This window comes from Chelonoidis abingdonii, chromosome 3 (genome assembly GCF_003597395.2).
Source record: "Chelonoidis abingdonii isolate Lonesome George chromosome 3, CheloAbing_2.0, whole genome shotgun sequence".
Taxonomy (NCBI): Eukaryota; Metazoa; Chordata; order Testudines; family Testudinidae; genus Chelonoidis; species Chelonoidis abingdonii.
The window spans coordinates 114,267,625-114,289,579 of record NC_133771.1 but is presented as its reverse complement, the minus strand read 5'-3'; the positions used below and the strand labels follow the sequence as shown (position 1 = coordinate 114,289,579).

Sequence of the window (21,955 nt, the reverse complement as noted above, 5' to 3'; positions counted from 1 at the left end):
ATTGCATAGTGTCTATGTCACCAAGGAAGGAAAACTGCAGAAAAATATGCACAGATTTGTTATTTTCTCCCCATATGTTGTTTTCATAAATGTACCTTGAAGCCTGAAATGGTATCCCACGGGAATAGTTTTTAAAATGTGGTTTACTTCTGAGCTGAGGAATATCAAAGCAATCTTGTGTTAAAATTAATTTTACTCCAAATGAAATGTATAATATGTATCCAGATTAGAAGGGAGAGGTGTGATCATTCTCTACCACTAAACTCAAAAGAATGCCATACATTTTCTCAATGTTACTGCAATATATTCCTTTTATTTATTATTGTCTCAGAGGAAGAATGTTACAATGTAGTGTTTTAAGTAGCTTTTGCTTGGCAGCAGAGTAGAAGACATAGCTTGCATACAAACACAGGCAGAAAAACAATTTTATACATAACCTTTCACAGTCAGAACAAAAAAGCCACCAAATTGACTACTGAGACCTTTTCAATTCAGGGAATTTTTAAAAAGGATTTCTTGCTTTGATATGATGTGGACTGGTAAAAACAAAATACCTTGGAGAGAACAGAGCATAAAGCTATTTTCAATACTACTCACAAATCTGGGTCTGAGGTAGAAAGGCAGTCATGGCTTTTCCTCTCCTGTAAAACTATTTTCCTTCTCAAAATAACTCTACTAAAATATATTTTTTCCTAGACGAAGGAATCCTATAACAGCCAGTCTCTCCCCTTCCCACCTTGACAATTCCTCCATTCCCCCATCCAAAAATAATACTATTTATATAGCACTTTTAATCTTCAAAGCACTTTATAGACACTAGCTAATTAAGCCTCACAACACCTCTGAGAGGTAGGTACGTATTATCATCCCATTTTACAGATGGGGAAACTGAGGCAGAATGGTTAAATTCCTTGCCCACGGCTTCAGATAGAATCCACATCAGAGTCGGAATTAGAACCTGTGCTCAGACCATGCCTTAAGCATACACTGGTGAGTGAAAATTATGAATGTAGGACATTCTGGTAGGCACAACCTCAGTGAAGATAATCAGGTATTAACAAATCCTGATGTTTTACCTGCATAATCTCTAGAATCAGTATCAATAGAATTACCCAATTTGTAGGTTTTTCCAAGACCAGAGATTTTTCTTCAACAACATTTTAGGATACAAATTTGTTTCCTCTCATTATATCTGAAAATTGATTATTGCATGCCATTTACCAATCAAATACATGTTCTGAAATGAAAGCAAGTGTCCATACAACACTGTAAACTCAACAGTGAAGGCAGAAGAACCCACCACCCGATTGCTAATTTGAGTATTTGCATCATAAATCAGTGACACAACCTTCCCAAAATTCTCCCTACCTTAAGCACATAAATAAATGAACAACAAATTAGCTTTTCAAAAATAAAGAGCAAGACTGAATGAAAATACCCAGGTGCCCTGAACTGGTTTAAAGAAAATGCTCCATCCCTGATATTATTGGAGAGGGCTTCTTAATTTATTAGATATTTCCAAAAGGAATAATAAAAAAAAAAAAGTGTGTGTACGTTCAGATCTTACGTATAAGATCCCTGGTAACTGGCCTTTACTTTCCAAACTGGAGAATCAAGGCTTTAAAAAAATGTTTGGCACAACTTGGAACCACAAAGCTTTGTCTCTGGGGCAAAATAAAGCTGCACTTAGTTAGAGAGATCTTATTAAAACAACTTAAAATATTATTAAGTCTTTATGTAGCTATCGCCTGATTTCTGAGTTGAAATAAATCCTAAAAACAAAACAAAAAAAAACCCTATTAGACAACATAAAATCTAGAAATACCCTTTTGGTGCATAGGGCTTATTATTGTAATTTTAAAAGAGGGTCTACAATTGTTAAATGGAGCTTAGCCTTCACATGTTGCCAATGTGATTTTTTTATTAAATAATAATTGTGCAAGTTATGTGAACTTGTTATTTTGCCAATCTTGGAGACAACTGAAGGGTCTTCAGAAATCTATCTGGTTAGATGACTGACACAATTATAAATAACCCGTACAGAACAGCGAGTGTGTCAGAAAATAAATGTTTCAGCAATGTAAATGCAAAGAACTGAAAGGAATGTATAAATGTAATTTTGCTCCAAACTCTATGCAGTTCTCTTTACTGTTATTAAAAAGAATGTATATAAAGCCCCCGTCCCCTTTCCCAGTGCTATATATTTATACAAACCAATGACAAATGTATAATCAATTCCAAATACTGCACTATTCATTAATTTACAGTTGCATAGAAAGGGAAGAAAAAGAAGAAGAAGAAGAAAAAAAGAACATAATATAAAAACATAACTTCCTCATCTTTGGGTATTCAGTGTTTTACTATTTCAAGTAGAACACACAATCAGAGCTGAACAGCATGTTCCAAGGTCCCAGGCAGTCTTCTGACTAAGCAGAACTTGGGATTGGTAATTGTAGAAGAGGGCCATGCTGCTAGGTCAGGAAGTGTTGGTTGCCTTCCAAATGAGTACTTCACATTGCCTATAGTGATGAGAAATAAATGTCACACTACTATTTACATACACAGCGCAGAGCCCTGAACACCCATGACAGAGTGCAAATACGAAATTTTGAGGTAATTTAAAATAAATGGAGTATTCCAAGTTTTAGGCTTACAGGCTCTGGATTCAGCAAAACACTTGTCCTGGTTTAACTATAAGCATGTGCTAAAAACAAGCCTTTTAAAGTGCTTTGTGGTTAGTGCTTTAACAATTTTCGCAATTTACCATTTAAGTTCTTGCTGAATTTCTGAATCTGGGCCAAAGATGGGCCACAGAAAATGTGTGGGCTTCCTGGGTATTACAACCACAGATGATAATGCTTAGCATTTATACAGGGAAGTGCCTTGTCCAAGCCTTATAGTGAGTCAGTGGCGGAGCTGGAATTAATACAGAGCTTCTAGCTTCATGTTCGATCCACTAGGCCAGGATACTTGCTTCCAAGTTTTGGAGCTAGGCTACTTCCTGTACTCAGGGAATAGCACCCCTTCTCCAATGGGTGTGGAAATTGTGGAGTGACAGATTTGTAAGTCTGGCCATCTTCTTACCATACTGTATCACTACAAAAACTGAGGGTATGGAACTTTCATCAGAGAACTCAGGGGGCATGTTTAAAGTCCTCCGAAAGCCTGTTAAAAAGTAAGGTTCTTCTCTGGAAAACAATGCAAGTTAAACTATGGGGAGAGGGGAGGAATTAAAGGGACTGCAGCCCCAAGTTATTTAATCATTGACTGTAAGACATAATTTAATTTACTCCCTTCAGAAATTATGATAATTTGGGAGAAGCCATGAAAACTAGACTATTTCTGTTATTATAGACATACAGTGTTACTTTCTTATATAATTAGTATATATATTTACAGCATATGCTATTTTTGTTATGTTTCTGCAACTTATAACAGGAATTACTGAAGTTTTATTAGCAAACATTCCATCCAAGAAAAAAAGTGGCATCTGTTTTTGAATTACCTTTTTTGACTTACTGATACAAAAAATCAGTAGCATTTAAATCAAACTAGTTTGCTTTGTTTTTGTCAGCTGAATGTGTATACCTGAAAGCCAATAATTTGTTACAAAACCAAAGGAGCTCTTCTGCCTGTATTACATTAACACTACTGAAAGACTGCACCATGTACCATACCTGCGGTCTGCCAGTGAGACTTGCTGTAAAAAAAAAAAAAAAAAGTTAAAATGCAAAAGTACAGAATAGTGTGAGAATTAAATATTACTGTTGTCAGAGAATATCTGCAACACAAGGAGAGGAAAATTTCATATTTGAACTTCATAAAATATAAAGGAGCTGAATGGTGCTTTGACGGCCAAGGCATAATTTTCTTAGCGTCATAATTACTCTGATTTATCACATCATTGTAAACAATGAACATCTGAGTTGCTGACAGTTAACACTTTGTGTCTTATATATCTATACAATATTTAAGATTGCTGCATTACAGTAGTGTGAATGATAAATTGAGTCATTCTAGAGCAATGTGGATTCAGTTAAGAGTAATAATATAAATATTATAAATATTGTGTTAACTATGTGGATAACTCATAGCTTATTATGAGTGCAACCATAAAAACAACTGATGCTCTTAGGAATCAAAGGCTATATGGACTTGTACACTAACTTCCTTAGGGTTATGCTAATAGTATGTTATGCTAATACTCTCTCTCTTAAGTTCCACAATATTTTTTTCCCCAATTGATTTTCTTTGGATACATTTTAACAGATGAACCAGTGCTCTATTTAGCAAGATTTACAAAGCATATTAATGAAGGTTAGTGAGAGACTCAACAATGTAGAAGAAAGAGTAAAGGTCAGGGTGTGGGAGGGAAAGCAGCACACAAACACACACACAAATAAACACTGTGAAATATCCTTGGCAAATATGCAGTTAGCTATATTCCACAGCTAACCCCAAGTATTTACTTCATTAAACTGAATGCATTTCAGGAAGTCTTTTAGAAATTGCTAAAGAACAAACAGCAAAAATGAAATGGGGCAGGGGGGAAGAAATCTCAGGCCAGGTCTACACTACGAGATTAAATCGATTTTAGATACGCAATTTCAGCTACGAGAATAGCGTAGCTGAAATCGAATATCTAAAATCGATTTACTCACCCGTCTTCACCGCGCGGGATCGATCCGCGCGGCTCGCTGTGTCGAATCCGGAAGTCCAGTCGTCTAGCTGGAGTTCCAGAATCGATCTAAGCACGCTCTGGGATCGAGATATCGCGTCCAGACCAGACGCGATATTTCGATCCCCGAGCAATCGATTTTAACGTGCCGATCCGGCGCATAGTCTAGACGTGGTCTCAGTAGCGTTTTCACAAAAGAACTGTTTAGCAGCACATCAGTAAGGTTACACGTCAAAGGTTAATAAGTAAGTGTCATTAAAATCTCTAGCTACCCCTTTGGCTGTAACAAATTAGAACAGATTGTATTCACCAACTTCCCCTCTGGTACATGCTAGTAAACTCAAGTGTTTACAGAGGTTGTGGCTAAACTGCACCCTCTTCGGTCTCTTTGTATTTATTTTAAAGATACCGGTCTATCACAGATGTCTACACAGGCCTGTGCTCCTGTGTAACACATCAGTGTACTAGTACAGAGCACACTTCATACCAACGTGGGCATTTCAAAAAACTAGATAGCCAATAAAACCAGAATGCTCTACCAAGAGTGAGGATAGTCCAGCGGTTATGGCAAGAGCCTAGGACTTGGGAGACCTGAGGTCAGTTCCCTGATCTGCCACAGACTTCTTGGTGATCTTGTGCTAGTTGCTTACGCTCTCTGTGCCTCAGCTCCCCATTTGTAACACTGGGATAACAGCACTTTCCTACCTCACAGAGGTGTTGTGAAAATAAATGCTCTCTCTATATTAGAGAGCTTACAGCAGCACAACTGAACCTACGCTGATGGGTGAGGCAGCAGTGCACATGCCCAGCAGTGGAAATGTAGGCATGTAGGGGACTTTAACAGTGTAAATTTAGGCACCATGGGATTTTAGGAACATCTAGGGTTAGATAGCAGCTTAGCAGGGGTTTTGAGCATGTCAAGGTATCTAGACTTTGCATCTAGGTACCTAAAGTGAGAGTTAGGTCCCTAAATCCTGTGGTTCTGCGCTTAAGTGCTCTCAATTCCCAGTGAAGGTACAGGAAAGTGGTGGCATTGAGCAACTTGTAGGAGATGTTCAGTACCTCATAGAAGCAGACTTGGTGGCAGTTAGTGCAGAAGATATTTAATACCCCATATTACTGAAAGGATGGGATTGCTGAAGCATCATGTACATTCAGTCCACGTAAGCAACGTCGATTAAACTTTGTAAAGCACAAAGGACTTCGAGCTGGGATAGTAACACACTATTACAAGGCTCCCATTAGTTATAGTAGGTTGGGGAATCTGCTTTAGTCTGGAGGAACTCAATTCTTGTTTGCTGCAATAAATCCTCCAGTAGTGGGCACAGTCTATACACCTTTATGAAATGGTTATTAAAGAAGTATGTTACCTGACATTCTTTTGTCATAAAAAGCCCTCTAACTTGAGCTCTAATTATATGAAACCTGATCCAGGAGACAAAAGAAAAAAATGGTGGTAGAATACACAACAGAATATCTTCCCACCTCTAAAAAACAAAAAAACTGGATAATTTTATCTGCTTTCAGCAGCAGAGAGCCTCCCTTTCCCAGAGGGAAAACACAGTTACCAGGGCCACCCAGAGGCAGTGGGTGGGGGGGGGAGGGCAAGTGGGGCAATTTGCCCCAGGTCCTGCAAGGGCCCCCACAAGAATATAGTATTCTATAATATTGCAACTTTTTTTTTTTATAGAAGGGGCCCCCAAAATTGCTTTGTCCCTGGCCCCCTGAATCCTCTGGGCAGCCCTGCCAGTTACCTATCTTTCTGTTACATGCGATTCTCTCGAGCACTTCAGGCAGCTGCCTTGGGGGTCACTAACAGGCACAGGCCTGTTACAGTCAGCCTGGGGCTTCAAACCCAGAGACCAGGGCATGCCCCGCCTGGACCCTATCTTACTAATTACAGTGCTTAACAGATACTTCACTAACTACAGTAAACAAAACTATTTACAGCTCTAATACACAAAGTGAAGAAGGAAACCGCTGACCACTTGCAGGGCAAGTGAGAGGTGCTCTGGGGCAGCAAGGGAACTCAAAGGGCATAGGGCTGCCAGCGCCTGATATACTGATGCATGAGTGGAGGACTCCAGAATGCACCACAACCGACCAGGAGCGGCGCCAGAGTTTCTGACACCCTAGGCGGACGGCCATTTCGCCGCCGCCCGTGGGTCCAGTGGACCTACCGCAGTCACACCGGCGGACGGTCCGCTGCGGGAAAGGCTCCAGTGGAGCTGCCGCAGTCATTTCGGCGGATGGTCCGCTGGTCTAAAGGTTCCGGCGGACCTGCCGCAGACATGACTGCGGTAGGTCCACCGGACCCACGTGCCGCCCCCCCGGCAAAATAGCGCCCCCCCCCCAAAATTCTGGCGCCCTAGGCCATTGCCTAGGTTGCCTAAATGGTAGCGCCGGCCCTGCAACCGACCCTACAGATACTGCTAAGGCAAATGTGCATGTGAGTGCGCACACACCTAGAATTGAATAGATATGAGCAAACACTAGAAGAATTCTTATTTTTCATAGTTAATTTTCCTCCTTTACAGCTAGTCTGTGGAAAAAAACAAAACAAATGTTTTTCTGACTCCAGAAAAAGGCCAAAAGTATTGTATCTGTTGAGGATAATGGACCCTTATTATAGTCCCATGGACCAGTTAATGTCATTACAACATACAAAGCTTTCCCAACAGATTATATTTTGGATTGTAAGATTTCACTACAGAAGGCCTTCTGAGGGACCGTATTTCCATTAGGTTTTATTTTTTTGAAACTGCAGCTATCATGAATTTGCTCCCAGGCTCCTCACTGAGTCTAACTCAGGATATGGCTACACTGGCACTTTACAGCGCTGCAACTTTCGCGCTCAGGGGCGTGAAAAAACACCCCCCTGAGCTCTGCGAGATACAGCGCTGTAAAAGCTCAGTGTAAATCAGTGCCGCTGCAAGCTACACCCATAGAGGATGTGGTTTACGTGCAGCGCTGGCGCTCCGACCACACTCACACTTCAAAGTGCTGCCACGGCAGTGCTTTGAAATTTCAAGTGTAGCCATACCCTCAGGGAAATTACATATAAAAAACTGGCCGTACTCTAACATTACAGTCTTACAAAATGACAGAAGGTACTTTGTCCTTGTCTCATTCTACAACAGTGCCTCATCTCACATGCTGAAATACTCAGCCCCAACAAACTGAGTTAAGGAATGACAACAATACCTGTACTATTAGTAAATATCTTATTTAGTGCTGTCAATTAGTCACAGTTAACTCATACGATTAACTAAATAAATATTTGAGATTAAAAAATGAATCGCAATTAATCGCAGTTTTAATTGCACTGTTAAACAATAGAATACTAATTGAAATTTATTAAATATTTGTGGATGCTGTTCTACATTTTCAAATATATTCATTTCAGTTACAACAGAATACAAAATGTACAGTGATCACTTTATATTATTTTTATTACAAATATTTGCACTGTAAAAATGATAAAATAGTATTTTTCAATTCAGCTCTTACAAGTACTGTAGTGCAATCTCTATCATGAAAGTGCAACTTACAAATATAGATTTTTTTTGATTATATAACTGCACTCAAAAACAAAACAATGTAAAACTTTAGAGCCTACAAGTCCACTCAGTCCTACTACTTGTTCAGGCAAATTGCTAAGACAAACAAGTCTGTTTACATTTAAAGAGATAATGCTGCCCACTTCTTATTTACAATGTCACCTGAAAGTTAGAACAGGCTTTTGCATGTAGCCAGTATTGCAAGGTATTTACGTGCCAGATATGTTAAACATTCATAGGCCCCTTCATGCTTCAGCCACCATTCCAGAGGACATGCTTCTATGGTGATAATGCTCGTTAAAAAAACAAAACAAAAACACATTAATACATTTGTGACTGAACTCCTTGGGGGAGAATTGTATGTCTCTGACTCTATTTTACCTCCATTCTGCCACATATTTCATGTTATAGCAGTCGCAGATGATGACCCCTCACATGTTGTTCGATTTAAGAACACTTCCGCTGCAGATTAAATAAAACGCAAAAAAGGTACCAATGTGAGATTTCTAAAGATACCTTGGGTTGAGTGCTGTAGCTTAAAAATCTGAAGTGCCTTTCAAAATCTGAGAGGGACGGGGTGTGGAGCATGCTTTCAGAAGTCCTAAAAGAGCAACACTCCGATGTGGAGACTATAGAACCCGAACTACTATAAAAAAAAAAATCAACCTTTTGTTGGTGGCATCTGACTCAGGTGATGAAAATGAAGATATGTCAGTCTCCACTGCTTTGGATTATCATCAAGAAGAACTCATCATCAGTATGAATGCATGTCCTCTGAACGGTGGTCAAAGAATGAAGGGACATATCAATCTTTAGTGCATCTGGCATGTAAATCTCTTGTATCATCAGCTATCACAATGCCATCTGAATGCCTGCTTTTACTTTCAGGTGACGCTGTAAACAAGAGGTGGGCAGCATTATCTCCTGCAAATGTAAACAAACTTGTTTGTCTGAGCAATTGGCTGAACAAGAAATAGAACTGAGTGGACTTGTAGGCTCTAAAGTTTTACATTGCATTCAAAAGTAAAACAGTGTTTTTTGTACATAATTCTATATTTATAATTTCAACATTCATGATAAAGAGATTGCACTATCGTACTTGAATTAGCTGAATTGAAAAATATTATTTCTTTTGGTTTTTACAGTGCAAATATTTGTAATAAAAATATAAAGCAAGTGCTGTACACTTTGTATTCTGTGTTGTAACTGAAATCAATATATTTTAAAATGTAGAAAACATCCAAAAATATTTAAATAAATGGTATTCTATTACTGTTTAATAGCTCGATTAATCTTGATTAATTTTTTTAAATCGCTTGATAGCCCTAATCTTACATCCTAGAAAGTAAGATCCCTGAGGAAGGTCCTGCTTCCGTGCTAATTGTCTGCACAATGTCTACCACAACGGAGCCCTAATCTATGTTTGGGATTCTTAGAAATTGCCATAAAAATAATGAATAAGAAATAATTAGCATTTATATGTTTTGACTGCAAAGTTCGAAGCACTATAAATAACTAATTATATTAATTGCTGGGGAATTGAAGAGCACAATTAAGGTGCAAGAGGAAAAACAGAGGGGTCCTGGAAGAACAACCACTTTGCTCATTTGGATGCGAGGGAGCAGGGCAAGGGCTCCCCCTCTCCCTTGGGTCCTCCTTCACCGGGATTAGCAAGGGGACTTAAGGAGGGCATCAGTTCATAATCAATTGAACGGTTATGATTCATAGACAGTTTCACAGCTGACATCCCAGCAGAACAGCAAAATAAGCCATTACATTTCACCCATTGCTGTCATTAATGGCTGTAAGAGACAATGCGACTCATCAAATGTGCACACCTCCCATATACTTTTATCATAAGTAGAACTCATCATCCAACATTTATAGCAGAAGTTATTCTGGAACACACACTGAATAATACACGTTAGATGTGTTTCAACATTAAATTACCTGCCCTCTTGATCTGACCCCTTCTCCCCCAACTAGCAGAAGAAACCAAACTCCTTAATGAGGATGAATATTTTACTAAGCTTCAATTTTTAAAACTGAACACTACTTTACAGTTAGAATGGTCTTAAACCTCCCTCTCCCACAACTTATTTGAATCTGCTCCAAACTTTTTGATTACTCAGTATGTAAGAACCACAACATAACCATTTTGCACCACTGTTGAGCAAAATAATTAGCGTTTGGACCTACCTCTCAAAAACCAAATCTTAGCCTGATGTACTTTTAAATGAGTGAGATAGAGACCTAAAATAAGGTTTATAAATAAAACAGCAGGTGTAAAGTTTAATGTAAGTGGAGCTACTCTAGCTTCATGAAAGGGGAACATAAAAAGGCACAGGTTGCAGTGAAGGAATTTCTCAAAGTGAACTTCTCAAACGAAATTCTATTTTGAGCTAACAGCACTAGTTTGCAATGGTTACTGGTGAGACTTTGGCAAAAGTGGCTGATATTACCATTAGCAAAGCCCAGGAGTTATATTGTGACTAACAGCTTCCTGCATTTGGGGGAGGGGTGGGGGAGATGTTGGGGACAACAGGAGGGGATCACGTCAGCTGGAAAGACTGTGGCTAACTCTGTGAGGAATGTTCTGGTGGTGCTAGGGAAACTCATATCAGAGGTGGGGCTGAGGGCACCCTTTAATAAGATGCAGAACCACTATTACAAGCTCAGTACCACTCCCCAATGTAGAAAGGGCATGGAGTTTAGAGTTGCTGTGGCCAGTAGATTCTTCCACTCCTGTTCAGGTAAAGCACAGAGTGGGATTATGGCTGTCTCTAGAACAGGAATGCAAGGGAGCTGAAGAACCTTCCATTCCCTGTGGATCTGAGCACGTCCAACCATAATCTAACCTCATATTGCTTTCACCATTGCATTACAGGCCTTCACAAAAGCAAAACAAAAAACATGAGGAGGAGATACTTTTTCTTTGCATTTTCCATTCACTGAAGTGACAAAGAAACAGTCTTATGGCCAAATCTGAGCAGCGCTGAGCACCAGCATTACCGACTGACTTCAGTGAGAGTTCCTGGAGCACAGCACCTCTCAGAATTAGGCCCTTACATGCACTATAGTGGCCAGGAATCTAGCACTAACTCAGGACCTCAGGGGACTGTTGAAACAAGCCAAGTTTTGCAAGATACTAAGCTGCTTTCTCAAAAATGTGTAAAATGCATTTTCTCTGATGCAATGCTTCAAAGCAGGACCGGCGCTAGAGTTTTTTCGCCGCCCCACGTGCTGCTCCCACAGCTCCGGTGGAGCTGCCGCAGCCATTTCTGCGGAGGGTCTGTTGGTCTGTGGCTCCGGTGGAGCTACCGCAGCCGTGCCTGCGGGAGATCCACCGGAGCCGCGGACCAACAGACCCTCTGCAGGCATGACTGCGGCAGGTCCACTGGAGCGGCCTGCCGCGCCCCCAGCAAAATGCCGCCCCCTGAAAATCCTGGTGCCCTAGGCGATTGCCTAGTTCGCCTCAATGGAAGCGCCAGCCCTGCTTCAAAGACATGCAAAGTGTGTATCAGAGATAAAGGAAGTGTTTTAATAGGGTTCAGCAGAGTTTGGGAAACAGAATACAACAGTGAGCAAATAGGTGACTTCTTTGGCAGGAATAAGAGATAAAAAGCCCTCAACCTTTTTTTTTTTTTGTGGACATTAAAAACAAAGCTTTATGAAGATATTGTTGAACACTAGAGCTTTCAAGTGTTTATGGATGTTTTTGCTCTTGCTTAGCTAATACTGAAAACAAATTTGTTACATATTATAAACACAAGCTCCCACTGCTAGGAACAATAACATATACAAAATGCTGGCAGAACTAAAGCGATTCAATCTTGTGTGAATAGAGAATGCATCAACACTCAATAGGAAGAGAGGTCAGCAGATACATGTATTAATTGCTGTAAAGCGATCACAGATGTCTGAGGTACCTCCAGCTGTATAATCTTTACTAGGGAGCCTTCACAGCATTGTAAGAGAGACCATAATTCTCTCTCCATCTGCAACCCTTCGTACTTCTCTCCATGGCTGGTCCAGTTTCCATGCCTTTCCTGCATGTCAACAGAGTGTCTTTTCTATGGGGCATGGGAGAAGGCATTCCAAGGAAGGCAACTGAGCCTCACCCCTCGATGCTGGAAAGGCATCCCCAGAGAGTGCTCTCACTGGGTGAATTTATGTGGGTCAATCTGGTCAGGCTCAGGAGGCAATGCCTGATGTGTGTGTCTCGATATTTTATATGGTTATATTTGATCTATTTGAAGATATTTTAATTGATACTATTATATTTTAATTGCCTGTGAATTAAAGCAGGGAAGTGCTGGGTATTAACATGTTCATTTCTTGTGGGCAAGTACAATGTAAGGTTGGTGTCCCCCTGATCAGGAGCAGTCACTGCCTAGAAAATTGCACAGATTCCTGATCTGGGAGGTCAGTGGTGCGGTGAAGGAGCCAATCCTGCAGCTCCTATTTTCCCCCAACTCTCACTAAATTCAATCACCCGCACTCAGAATTCCAGGGCTACATTTACTGCTGGTATAAGTGAGCATAACTCTGTTTACATCAGCAGAGAATCTCCATTTCTTCTAGACACAAATGAAGATCTTGTTTGAAGCAATGTGCTTTTCTTAAAGTAGGCCACATTAGAGTGAATATTTTTTCTTTTTTAAACACAGGATGACTATGATTTGATTTGGCTTCCATTTTATCACTCGCTATGTATGTTAAACAGTTTCAAAGAACAGGATTACACAGCCATCACATCTTGGGAAACGTTCTTATCAGAGTTAAGCTTCATTTTTCTGGGTCAATATTCTGCATATGACTTATTTGCAAATAAGCTTCAGTCTCACATCTATACTGCTCTGCGTTAAGTTTCCAGAGAATGACAAGGAGAAAGACACAATGGGTGGCGGGGGAGGGGAGGGAGACAGATTTCACTATACTTAACACTTACAGCAGCAAGTAGGAAACGTGCTGTTGATTTGTTCCATAACATCTGTTAGATCTGTGCTTGTATCATGAGGTGGGCCTAACAAGTCATCTGCAGATATGAAAACAAGATGAGCAACGAATTTAATATGGAGGGGGAAAAAAAAAAAAAGGAGACAATAAATTCTGAAAGTCATTCTCATCTAACCTACCGGCTAAATGCTCTTTTATATTTAAACCGGAACCCCCTACTTGAAGCATTTGTAATGTAATGTGCAGGAATTGCTCATTGATAATTGCCAGTTTTAGGAGGGGAGGTGGAAGTTCAATTATCAATTAACAACTAATCTCATTTTTTGTTTATTATTAAGTCTTAACCACTGTTCCTGAGATTTAACCAAAGGAAATTGCCCACATGAAGCAGAATGTAAGAACTTACTGTTAAAATAAATAAAATATTCTCTCAACTTGTTAAGCATATTTGGCAGCTGCACATTTGATATTCTGCTCTATTTTCAAACAATTTGTCATGTCATTTCCAAAACAAACAAATCTGAGATTTTTCAAAAAACATTTATCTTCCAGTTAGTCTTTGTTCAATATGCATCAGCAAGCCTAACAGTGCAAATGTTTTTCAGGCCATTTGCTTGCTTGTTTGTTTCTTAAAGGGCTTGTGAAATTCAGCCAATGAAATGAATAGGAAAATCTGTTTGCTTCACTTTTGGCGGTGTTATTACAAAGCATCATATATAAATCTATCAATTCATGAAAACAGCATGACAAAAGTTCCATATCACATTTACATTTTTTATGCCAAAACTGAAAGAAAATGCCTCAGTATGAAAAACAAAAATCAATATTTTTTTTAAATTGTTTCCATTGCATTGGAATCAGATTATCCATAGTTCAATGATTTGCACACAAGGAGTGGTGGTTTGTCCCCTCTTAGCAAAGATTTAATCACTGAGGCCTTGAGTCAAGAGTTTAACCCTATTAAGGGCTTTAAGCCCGTGCTTAAGTTCAACTGAAGTCAATGTGAATTTGAATTAAGTGCTGTCCTGGTAGGGATGGATTTCAGCATGTGCTTCAGTGCTGTCCTGAACTGGACCCATAGTCCTGTAGTAGTATAGCTCCATTACTTTTACAAAACACTATGCAGTACTACATCTATATAATATTATGGTAATTAGCATGTACATCAACTGTTAAAATACATGAATAAAGTATGTTGATGGAACAAAGCATGATGCATTAGTCTTGCTTTTTAGTGTTTATCTGCAAAGGTTTTCCCAGTCATTGGTGCAAATTACTGAGGTTCCAATAGAATAAGGTTTAAAATACCCATTTAGGGTAAGATTCACCCCGTGCAGAGGGCCTGCATAACTTAAGTCCCACTGAAGTCCTAACAAATAAAAGTCTTTTTTCATCAGAATGTCACTATGAGACGAAGAGGTTTATAATGCCCAGAATTGCATTTAGACCCAGGAAATGATACTACTTGCTGTCTTTAAAGAAAGAGTGCTTTGCTGCCAATCCATATAATGTGAGATGCACACCACTGCTATAGGTTCCTTCAGTCCGATGGGATTTAATTCTTCCCTCGGTGCATTAAGGGATTGGGTCAGTTCTGAAAAACTCTTACTGTCAATTGCAGTGAGCTTTGCACCCAGCAGTGTTAGCTACAAATTCATAATGGGACTGATATGGCTACTTTAGGCACACATCAGTAAAACTGATTCCAACCATTTGTAGACAAACATGGCATAATATCTGACCAAAGCACTAACCCGTCTGATGAAACTGTGAGCTGGTGTCCTGATCAAATGAGTAGCTGTGAGCAGAATACGGGGGTGAAGCACAGGAAGAGACTCCATTAACTCTGGAATCCGATTCAGGCTGAAAAATGTTTAAGAAACAAAAATTCCATCATTATAGTAATGCAGAAATTTATGTAAATTACAGATACCAAGTTGCGTGTGTGTGTACATTGCTCCCTTTTAAATCATTGTCATCCATTTTTCTTGCTTTTCTCTTCTCATGTTATTTCTTGTTTCCTTTTAATTCTCCTCCACTCATCTCTGTTCAAATATAGTTTGATTTTAGGAAGATAATAGCTTCCAGGAAAATAATTTATAAAAAAGATTTGACTTTTCAATGTTGTCATAATCAGCCTCCAATTAGCTCCCTCACATTAAGGCAGTGTTTGGCTGTGCATGTGTTCCTAGAGAAACAATCTCCATTACACAAAACAATCCACTCTTCTTGCCCAAACCCGTAGGTCAGGCCAGGAAGGAATAATATGAAAGGATCTTACAAAGGGGTTAGGGTCTTCCATTAGACTATCTTGGAAACCTGAGGAGAGGTTAACTCTGAACTGCTCAGTCTCATATAACTTTATAAAATTCTGCCCAAACACCACGTCAAACACACACTAGTTTTCAAGAAGAATTATGTCCAAATGAAGTTTCAAACTTCAGCTGCTTGTTATAGCCTATTCTAAAATGCATGGAGTGTGCATTTTAAAAAATGTGTGTGTGTGTGTGTGTAGATATGAAAATAGCTGAACGGCTTGGTAACAGCGACCATAATGTAGGTAAATGTAACCTCTCTGTAGGGGGAGAAATACCAAAGAAATTCAGAACAGTAGCATTTAACATCAAAAAGGGGAATCACTCAAAAATGAGAAACAAGCTAAATGGAAATTAAAAGGAACAGTCACAAGAATGAAAGGCCTGCAAGTTGCAGTGAAACTTTTTTAAACCATCATCATAGAGGCTCAAACTAAAGATATACTCAAAATTAAAAATACAACAACATTAGGAGGACAAAAAAAATGCCACTATGGCTAAACAGAAGAGTAAAAGAAGCAGTTAGAGACAAAAAGACATCCTTTAAAATTGGAAGTCACATCCTAGTGAGGAAAATAGGAAGAAGAATAAATCTCTGGCAAGTATAAAAGTGTATTTAGATAGGCCAAAAAAGAATTTGAAGAGCAACTAGCAAGAGACAAAAACTAACAGCAAAAAATGTTTTGAAGTACTTGAGAAGCAGGGAGCCTGCCAAGCAACCCGTGGTGGCATTAGACAACTGAGGTGCTAAAGGAGCGCTAAAGGAAGACAAGACCATTTGGAGAAGTTAAATGAAGTCTTTGCATCGGTCTTCAATGCAGAGGCTGTAGGGGAGATTTCCCATACCTGAGCCATTCTTTTTAGAGGACAAATCTGAAGAACTGTCCCAGACTGAGGGGTCAATATAGGTGGTCTTGGAATAAATTGATACATTAAACAGCACCAGATGATATTCACCCAAAAGTTCTGAAGGAACTCAAAATATGAAATTGCACAACTAACAACTGTGGTATGTAACCTATCGCTTAAAATAGGCCTCTGTATCAGATGCCCCATGCAACTGTCTTCCCTCCAGAGGGAGATGGCAGGGTTTAGAGGCTAGGACGTGAATAAGAAACTCTCTCTTCTTCCCTTGTCAGCTGCTGTTGCTTTTCCACCCGCTGGTGGGAAAGACAAGGAGCCACAGGAAACCTCAGCCAGGCATCAACTTCCTTCTCCTGCACCCACCTCAGCTATCTCTGCTGGGTACAACCTTACTCCAGTAGTAAGAGAATGAGGGAAGCTAGCTCTCTGCTTTTAGCAAAAAGAAGGGGAACTGTACTCTACCCCTGCTCCTCCTTATGGTCTAATCCTGTGCCCAGTGAAGTAACTGGCAAGCTCCCATTGACGTCAATAGAGCAGAATCAGGCCCTGTATGAAACCTCTGTTCAGTAGAAGCAGCAGAGAATCCTGTGGCACCTTATAGACTAACAGACGTTTTGGAGCGTGAGCTTTCGTGGGTGAATGCCCACTTCGTCAGACGCAGGTCTGTTCAGTAGATTAGTCAAGTAGGAAAGAACCACCACAGATTTGTAATGTCCCTAGAAATAGGGTCTTGTTTTTGTGTGGCATGGAACCTGTAGTTTCTAAAAGAGATGAAGAAGAAAAAGAAAATAGCCTTTTTATTTCTCTTCTTTACAATTAGCATGTAGGTGTCAAAACTGTCACATGCCAGTTCTGTTTCGGCTCCATGTTTGGCACTATAATCAGACAGACAGACAGACAGACATGACAATGTTGTGTGACAGCTACCAATCCTTTGGGCTTGCTAAAATAAAAACGGCACGCTCACCTCTGAATTGTGGCCTGGGATATATGTGAGTGATGCATATTTCTGCTGCATTTGTTCCCAAAAAAATTTCCTTCAACACTCTCAAATACAGATCAGACTGTTATGGCAGGACGGTTTTTAAGTTTCATTAGTTTTCTCCCCACACATCTGTGTATAGAGATACCCACTCTGCATCTACTGGAGAAAAAAGTACCAGTGCTTTCATTGACAGGTTATTAACCCAAACAGCGATCATGAGGCTACTCGCTGTAACTGGGGAGCTGAGTGAGAAAAGACAGTCTTGCAGCTGACAGAAGACAGGAACAAACAGATCATGAGAACTGCCAGTGATGGCAAAAAAAATTACTGTAAATAGGACAGTCTATTTTCAGACTAATACTAGTGATTATTATAAAGAAACATTGTGACAGTCAGCTAACCATCCATCTCATCAGTGGTGAAAAATGATCTCTTAAATCATATATTTTAAAAACAGATTTCTTTAAGGAAGTCAATAAAATTAAAGGAAAAGCAAAAAATAAATTTTATTTGGACTTTCAAAAAGCTTTGATAAAATCCCTCACAAGAAAACAAAGAAGGGACTGCTTTGAAGGTAAAGGTTTGTCATGGATTAGAAACTGGCTAAGAGACAGAAAAAGAAGGAATAAATGGTCAGTATGGAAGGTTAATAGTGGGGTGTCCCAAGAATCCACACTAGGACCAGTGGTGATAATCAATGCATTAATGATCTTTCACATAAAACAAAGCAAAGTAATGCGCCCTTGAAAGTACAATTGGAATTATTCAAACACTGATGTGTTCTAAGTGAATCATCGAGGAAAAAGACCAAGATGTCACTGTAGACAACTCACTAAAAACCACCTGTTTAGTGTGTAGTAGTGGGTAAAAAAGCAAAGAAAATGTTAAGCGTTTGTTTAGAAAGGCATACCAAAACTATGGAAAATGTTACGTAAATTAGTGGTACACCCTCACCTTGAATATGGCACTCAGTTCTGACCACCCCACCTCAAGAAGGGTAAGAGCAGAAAGAGAAATGGTTTGGAAAAGGGCAGCCAAGATGATTAGAAGCATCAAATGACTCCCATATGAAAACAAAGGGAATTTAGATCTATTTAGGTCAGAGAAGAGGTGACATGATAGATGAGTTTAAAACAATGAACTGTAGAGTGAAGGTGAATTGTGCTCTTTCATTTACCCAGTCAGAAAGAACCAAGGAGGACAATAAAATTAAAAGGCAAACCTGCTACAAGTAATTTTTTTTGTTGTTGCACGACACAGAATTCACCTTAACTGCCAAATGATATTATTGAGAAAAAGAGCTTATGAGGATTCCAAAAGGATTACACAATTACATGAATAAGAAGAATATCCACAGTTATATTGGATAGAATAAAGAGTCGTAAGGAATGTAACCCTTCATATTTTATGATGCAGGCTAATTACTATCTGCAATTCAATAGAAATTTCCCTCAAGAGCATGTTACTGCACAGCCATCTATAAAGGAAGTTTAAAAAAAATCTTCCCCTGAAACACCAGGTAACGGCCACTGTCATCTCAAGATACTGGACTAGATGGATCACTGATAGTTGATGGTTACTTACCTTCTCGTAACTGTTGTTCTTCGAGATGTGTTGCTCATATCCATTCCAATTAGATGTGTGCGCCATGTGCAGTCGTCTGAAAGTTCTTCCCCTAGCAGCACCCATCGGGTCAGCTGTGGAGCCCCTTGGAGTGGCACCTCTATGGCACTCAACATATGACCCTGCCGACCTGGCGCTTCCTCAGTTCTTTCTTGCGGGCTACTCCAACAGAAGGGAAGACGGGTGGGTCTGGAATGGACATGAGCAACACATCTCCAAGAACAAAAGAAGTTGAGTAACCGTTTCTTCATCGAGTCCTTAACTCATATCAATTCCAGTTAGGTGACTCCCAAGCCCTACCGAAGAGGTGGAGTTGTAAGTTATGGAACGACAGACTGGAGCACTGCTCTGCCAAAGGCTACATCGTCTCTAGCATGCTGGGTCATGGCATAATGAGTGGCAAATGTGTGCACTGAGGACCATGTTGCCGCCCTGCAAATTTCTTGAATTGGCACAATGCAGAACTCCCACAGCTGAAGAGCTTCCTAACAGAGGGGGAGCAGAATCGGTGTCACCCTGCTTGTTTATGCAAAACATTGCAGTTGTGTTGTCTGTCATGACTCCTGCACATTGACCACTCAAGTGGACCTGGAAGGTCTGTCACGCTAATTGAACCACTCTCAGCTCCTTGATGTTGATGTGGAGTGCAAGCTCATCTTGAGACCAGAGGCCCTGCATTTGAAGGTCCCCTAGGTGACGGCCCTACCCCAGCACCGACACGTCCATTATCAGGGACATGTCTTGTTGGTTGAGCCACTAGCCCATGGATTGGAGGACATGACCTGGAAGAGTGACCACAGAGTCCAGACTGTCGCATCCCGAGTGGTATGCTGATGCAAACCAAATCTGGAGAGGTCTGAGATGCATCCTGGCATGTTGTACCATGTATGTACAAGATGTCATGTGACTGAGTAGTCTCAGGCAGGCTCTTGCTGTGGTGGTAGGGTACTGTTGGAAACCTTGAATGGAGTCTGAGAGTTAGAAAACGGGTCTCTGGCAGGAATGCTCTGGCACAACCTGAGTCCAGCACTGCCCTGATAAACTCTACCCTTTGAGTTGATATCAGCATCGACTTGCTCTCACTGAGGTGGCCCAGTCTGATGAACATGGACCTCATGATACATATCTGAGCTTCTGGCACTCCCTGGAGTGCCCCCAGAGCAGCCAGTTGTTGTGTTACGTATACACCTGCACCTGCCTCCGGTGAAGGAAGGCGGCAACAACTGATATGCACTTGGTGAATATCTGAAGGGCTGTGGACAGGCCGAGGGGGAGAAGCATAAACTGGAAGTGGTTGTTATTGAGCACAAACCTGAGGTATTGTCTGCGAGTAGGACGTATGGATATATGAAACTGCGTGTCCCGGAGATCGAAGGCAGCGAACCAGTCCTCTGAATCCAGAGAGGGGATGATCGAGTTCAGGGAGACAATGCGGAACTCCAGCTTCACCATGAATCTGTTGAGACCCCACAGATCTAGAATGGGTCTGAGACCCCCTTTGACTTTGGGGATTGGGAAATAACAGGAGTCCCTTAGTCCCTTAGCTCCTGAGGAACCTCCTCTACTGCCCTTGCGGCGAGGAGCACCCGCATCTTCTGGATAAGGAGTTGCTCATGAGAAGGGTCCCTGAAGATGGATGGGGAAGGGAGAGAAGTAAAAGCCTCCTGTCCCAGATCTGGACTTTAGCGTCCAAAATCTGGGTGCTTACCTGAAACTCCCCCAAGCTCACTACCTGCTTGGATATTTTCTTGCTGCCACCAACTAGGACTATTGGGGTTCCTACTACCCCAGTGCAGGGGCAGAGGAAATATGGTATACTCCGGCTCCTTTTGTTTCGTTTAATCAGAGCAATTTGGGTAAACAAAGTTCCTTCTTCTAACTCCAACTCTTCTCATCCCTTTCAATTGAGTATTTGTCTCCCAATACATTTGTGATCGTCACAATGGAAATCAGAAGCGTCACATTTCAGGGTTCTGTGATGAGTTTTGTGGTTTGTGATGTTAATGTTAATTGTCTGATTCTCCTTGCCCTCTGCTGGACTGGTTTAATCGGGACGACTAACATCATATTTAAATCAGACTGTTTATACTATCATTTTCTGAATAAAGCAAGAGCCATGTAAATGAAGATTTCGGTCATGGTAGGTTTAGATTTGTTTTTGTATTTGCTCTTCTTTTTATATCAAAGCTTCTTTTGCAACCAAACTGGCTTGGGGAGTTTCTTTTCTTATGAGGCAAAGGAAGGGAAAAGCCAGATGTGCGGCTATTTTCCTATTGTTTCCTGGAAGAACCAGGCTATGAAGGAAAGAGAAAAAGAATCCATCCCTCTGTTTCATACATTGTGTTTGAAGTTTTCCTCTAGTTTATGCTACGAGACCATGATTTGGAAGGGGGAATCCTCCTTCGGTGCTACTTGTGAATTAGCTGTGAGCAACTAAGCCCTCGGGGACCGCTAGATGACTTGCCCTCTCGTTATGTATTCAAGACGGGAAGTAGTCTCCCACCGGCTAATCCCAGGGATAAGGGGGGAAGCTTGGAGTAGAAGACAGGGAGACCGCCCACAGGAGCTCTGGGTCTTGGGGGTCCACACAGACCGGAGGAAGGTTGGGTGACTCGGGGGGGGGGTAGTAGAACCCACATAGTCCTAGTTGGTGGCAGCAAGAAAATATCTCAATGCAGGGTAGTGAGCTTGGGAGTTCAGGTAAGCACCAGATTTGACTGCTAAAGTCCAGATCTGGGAGCAGAGGTTTTACTTCTCATCCGGCTTCCCCCATCCATCTTCAGGGACCCTTCTCATGAGCAACCTCCTTATTCCAGAAGATGCGGGTGAAACTACCTCATCGCCGCAAGGGCATAGAGGAGGTTCCCTCAGGACTAAAGGAGACTAAAGGAGACTCCTGTATAATATGCCCAACTTCCTCCCAAAGTCAAAGGGGGTCTAGACCCCATTTCTCTAGACTCAAGTGGTCTCA

At 40.7% G+C, this 21,955-nt stretch overlaps 1 protein-coding gene across 1 annotated transcript in view; it reads right to left on the bottom strand.

Annotated features, from left to right (window-relative positions):
* Positions 1-296: 296 nt before the first annotated feature.
* The window catches only part of UTRN (utrophin), a 615,035-nt gene continuing 593,376 nt past the window's right edge, over positions 297-21,955 (bottom strand). Inside the window, 4 exon segments of the mRNA XM_075064018.1 lie at positions 297-2,519; positions 3,678-3,700; positions 13,190-13,276; positions 14,952-15,060. Of these exon segments, the coding sequence (XP_074920119.1) occupies positions 2,511-2,519; positions 3,678-3,700; positions 13,190-13,276; positions 14,952-15,060 (228 nt within the window). The 3' untranslated portion in view covers positions 297-2,510.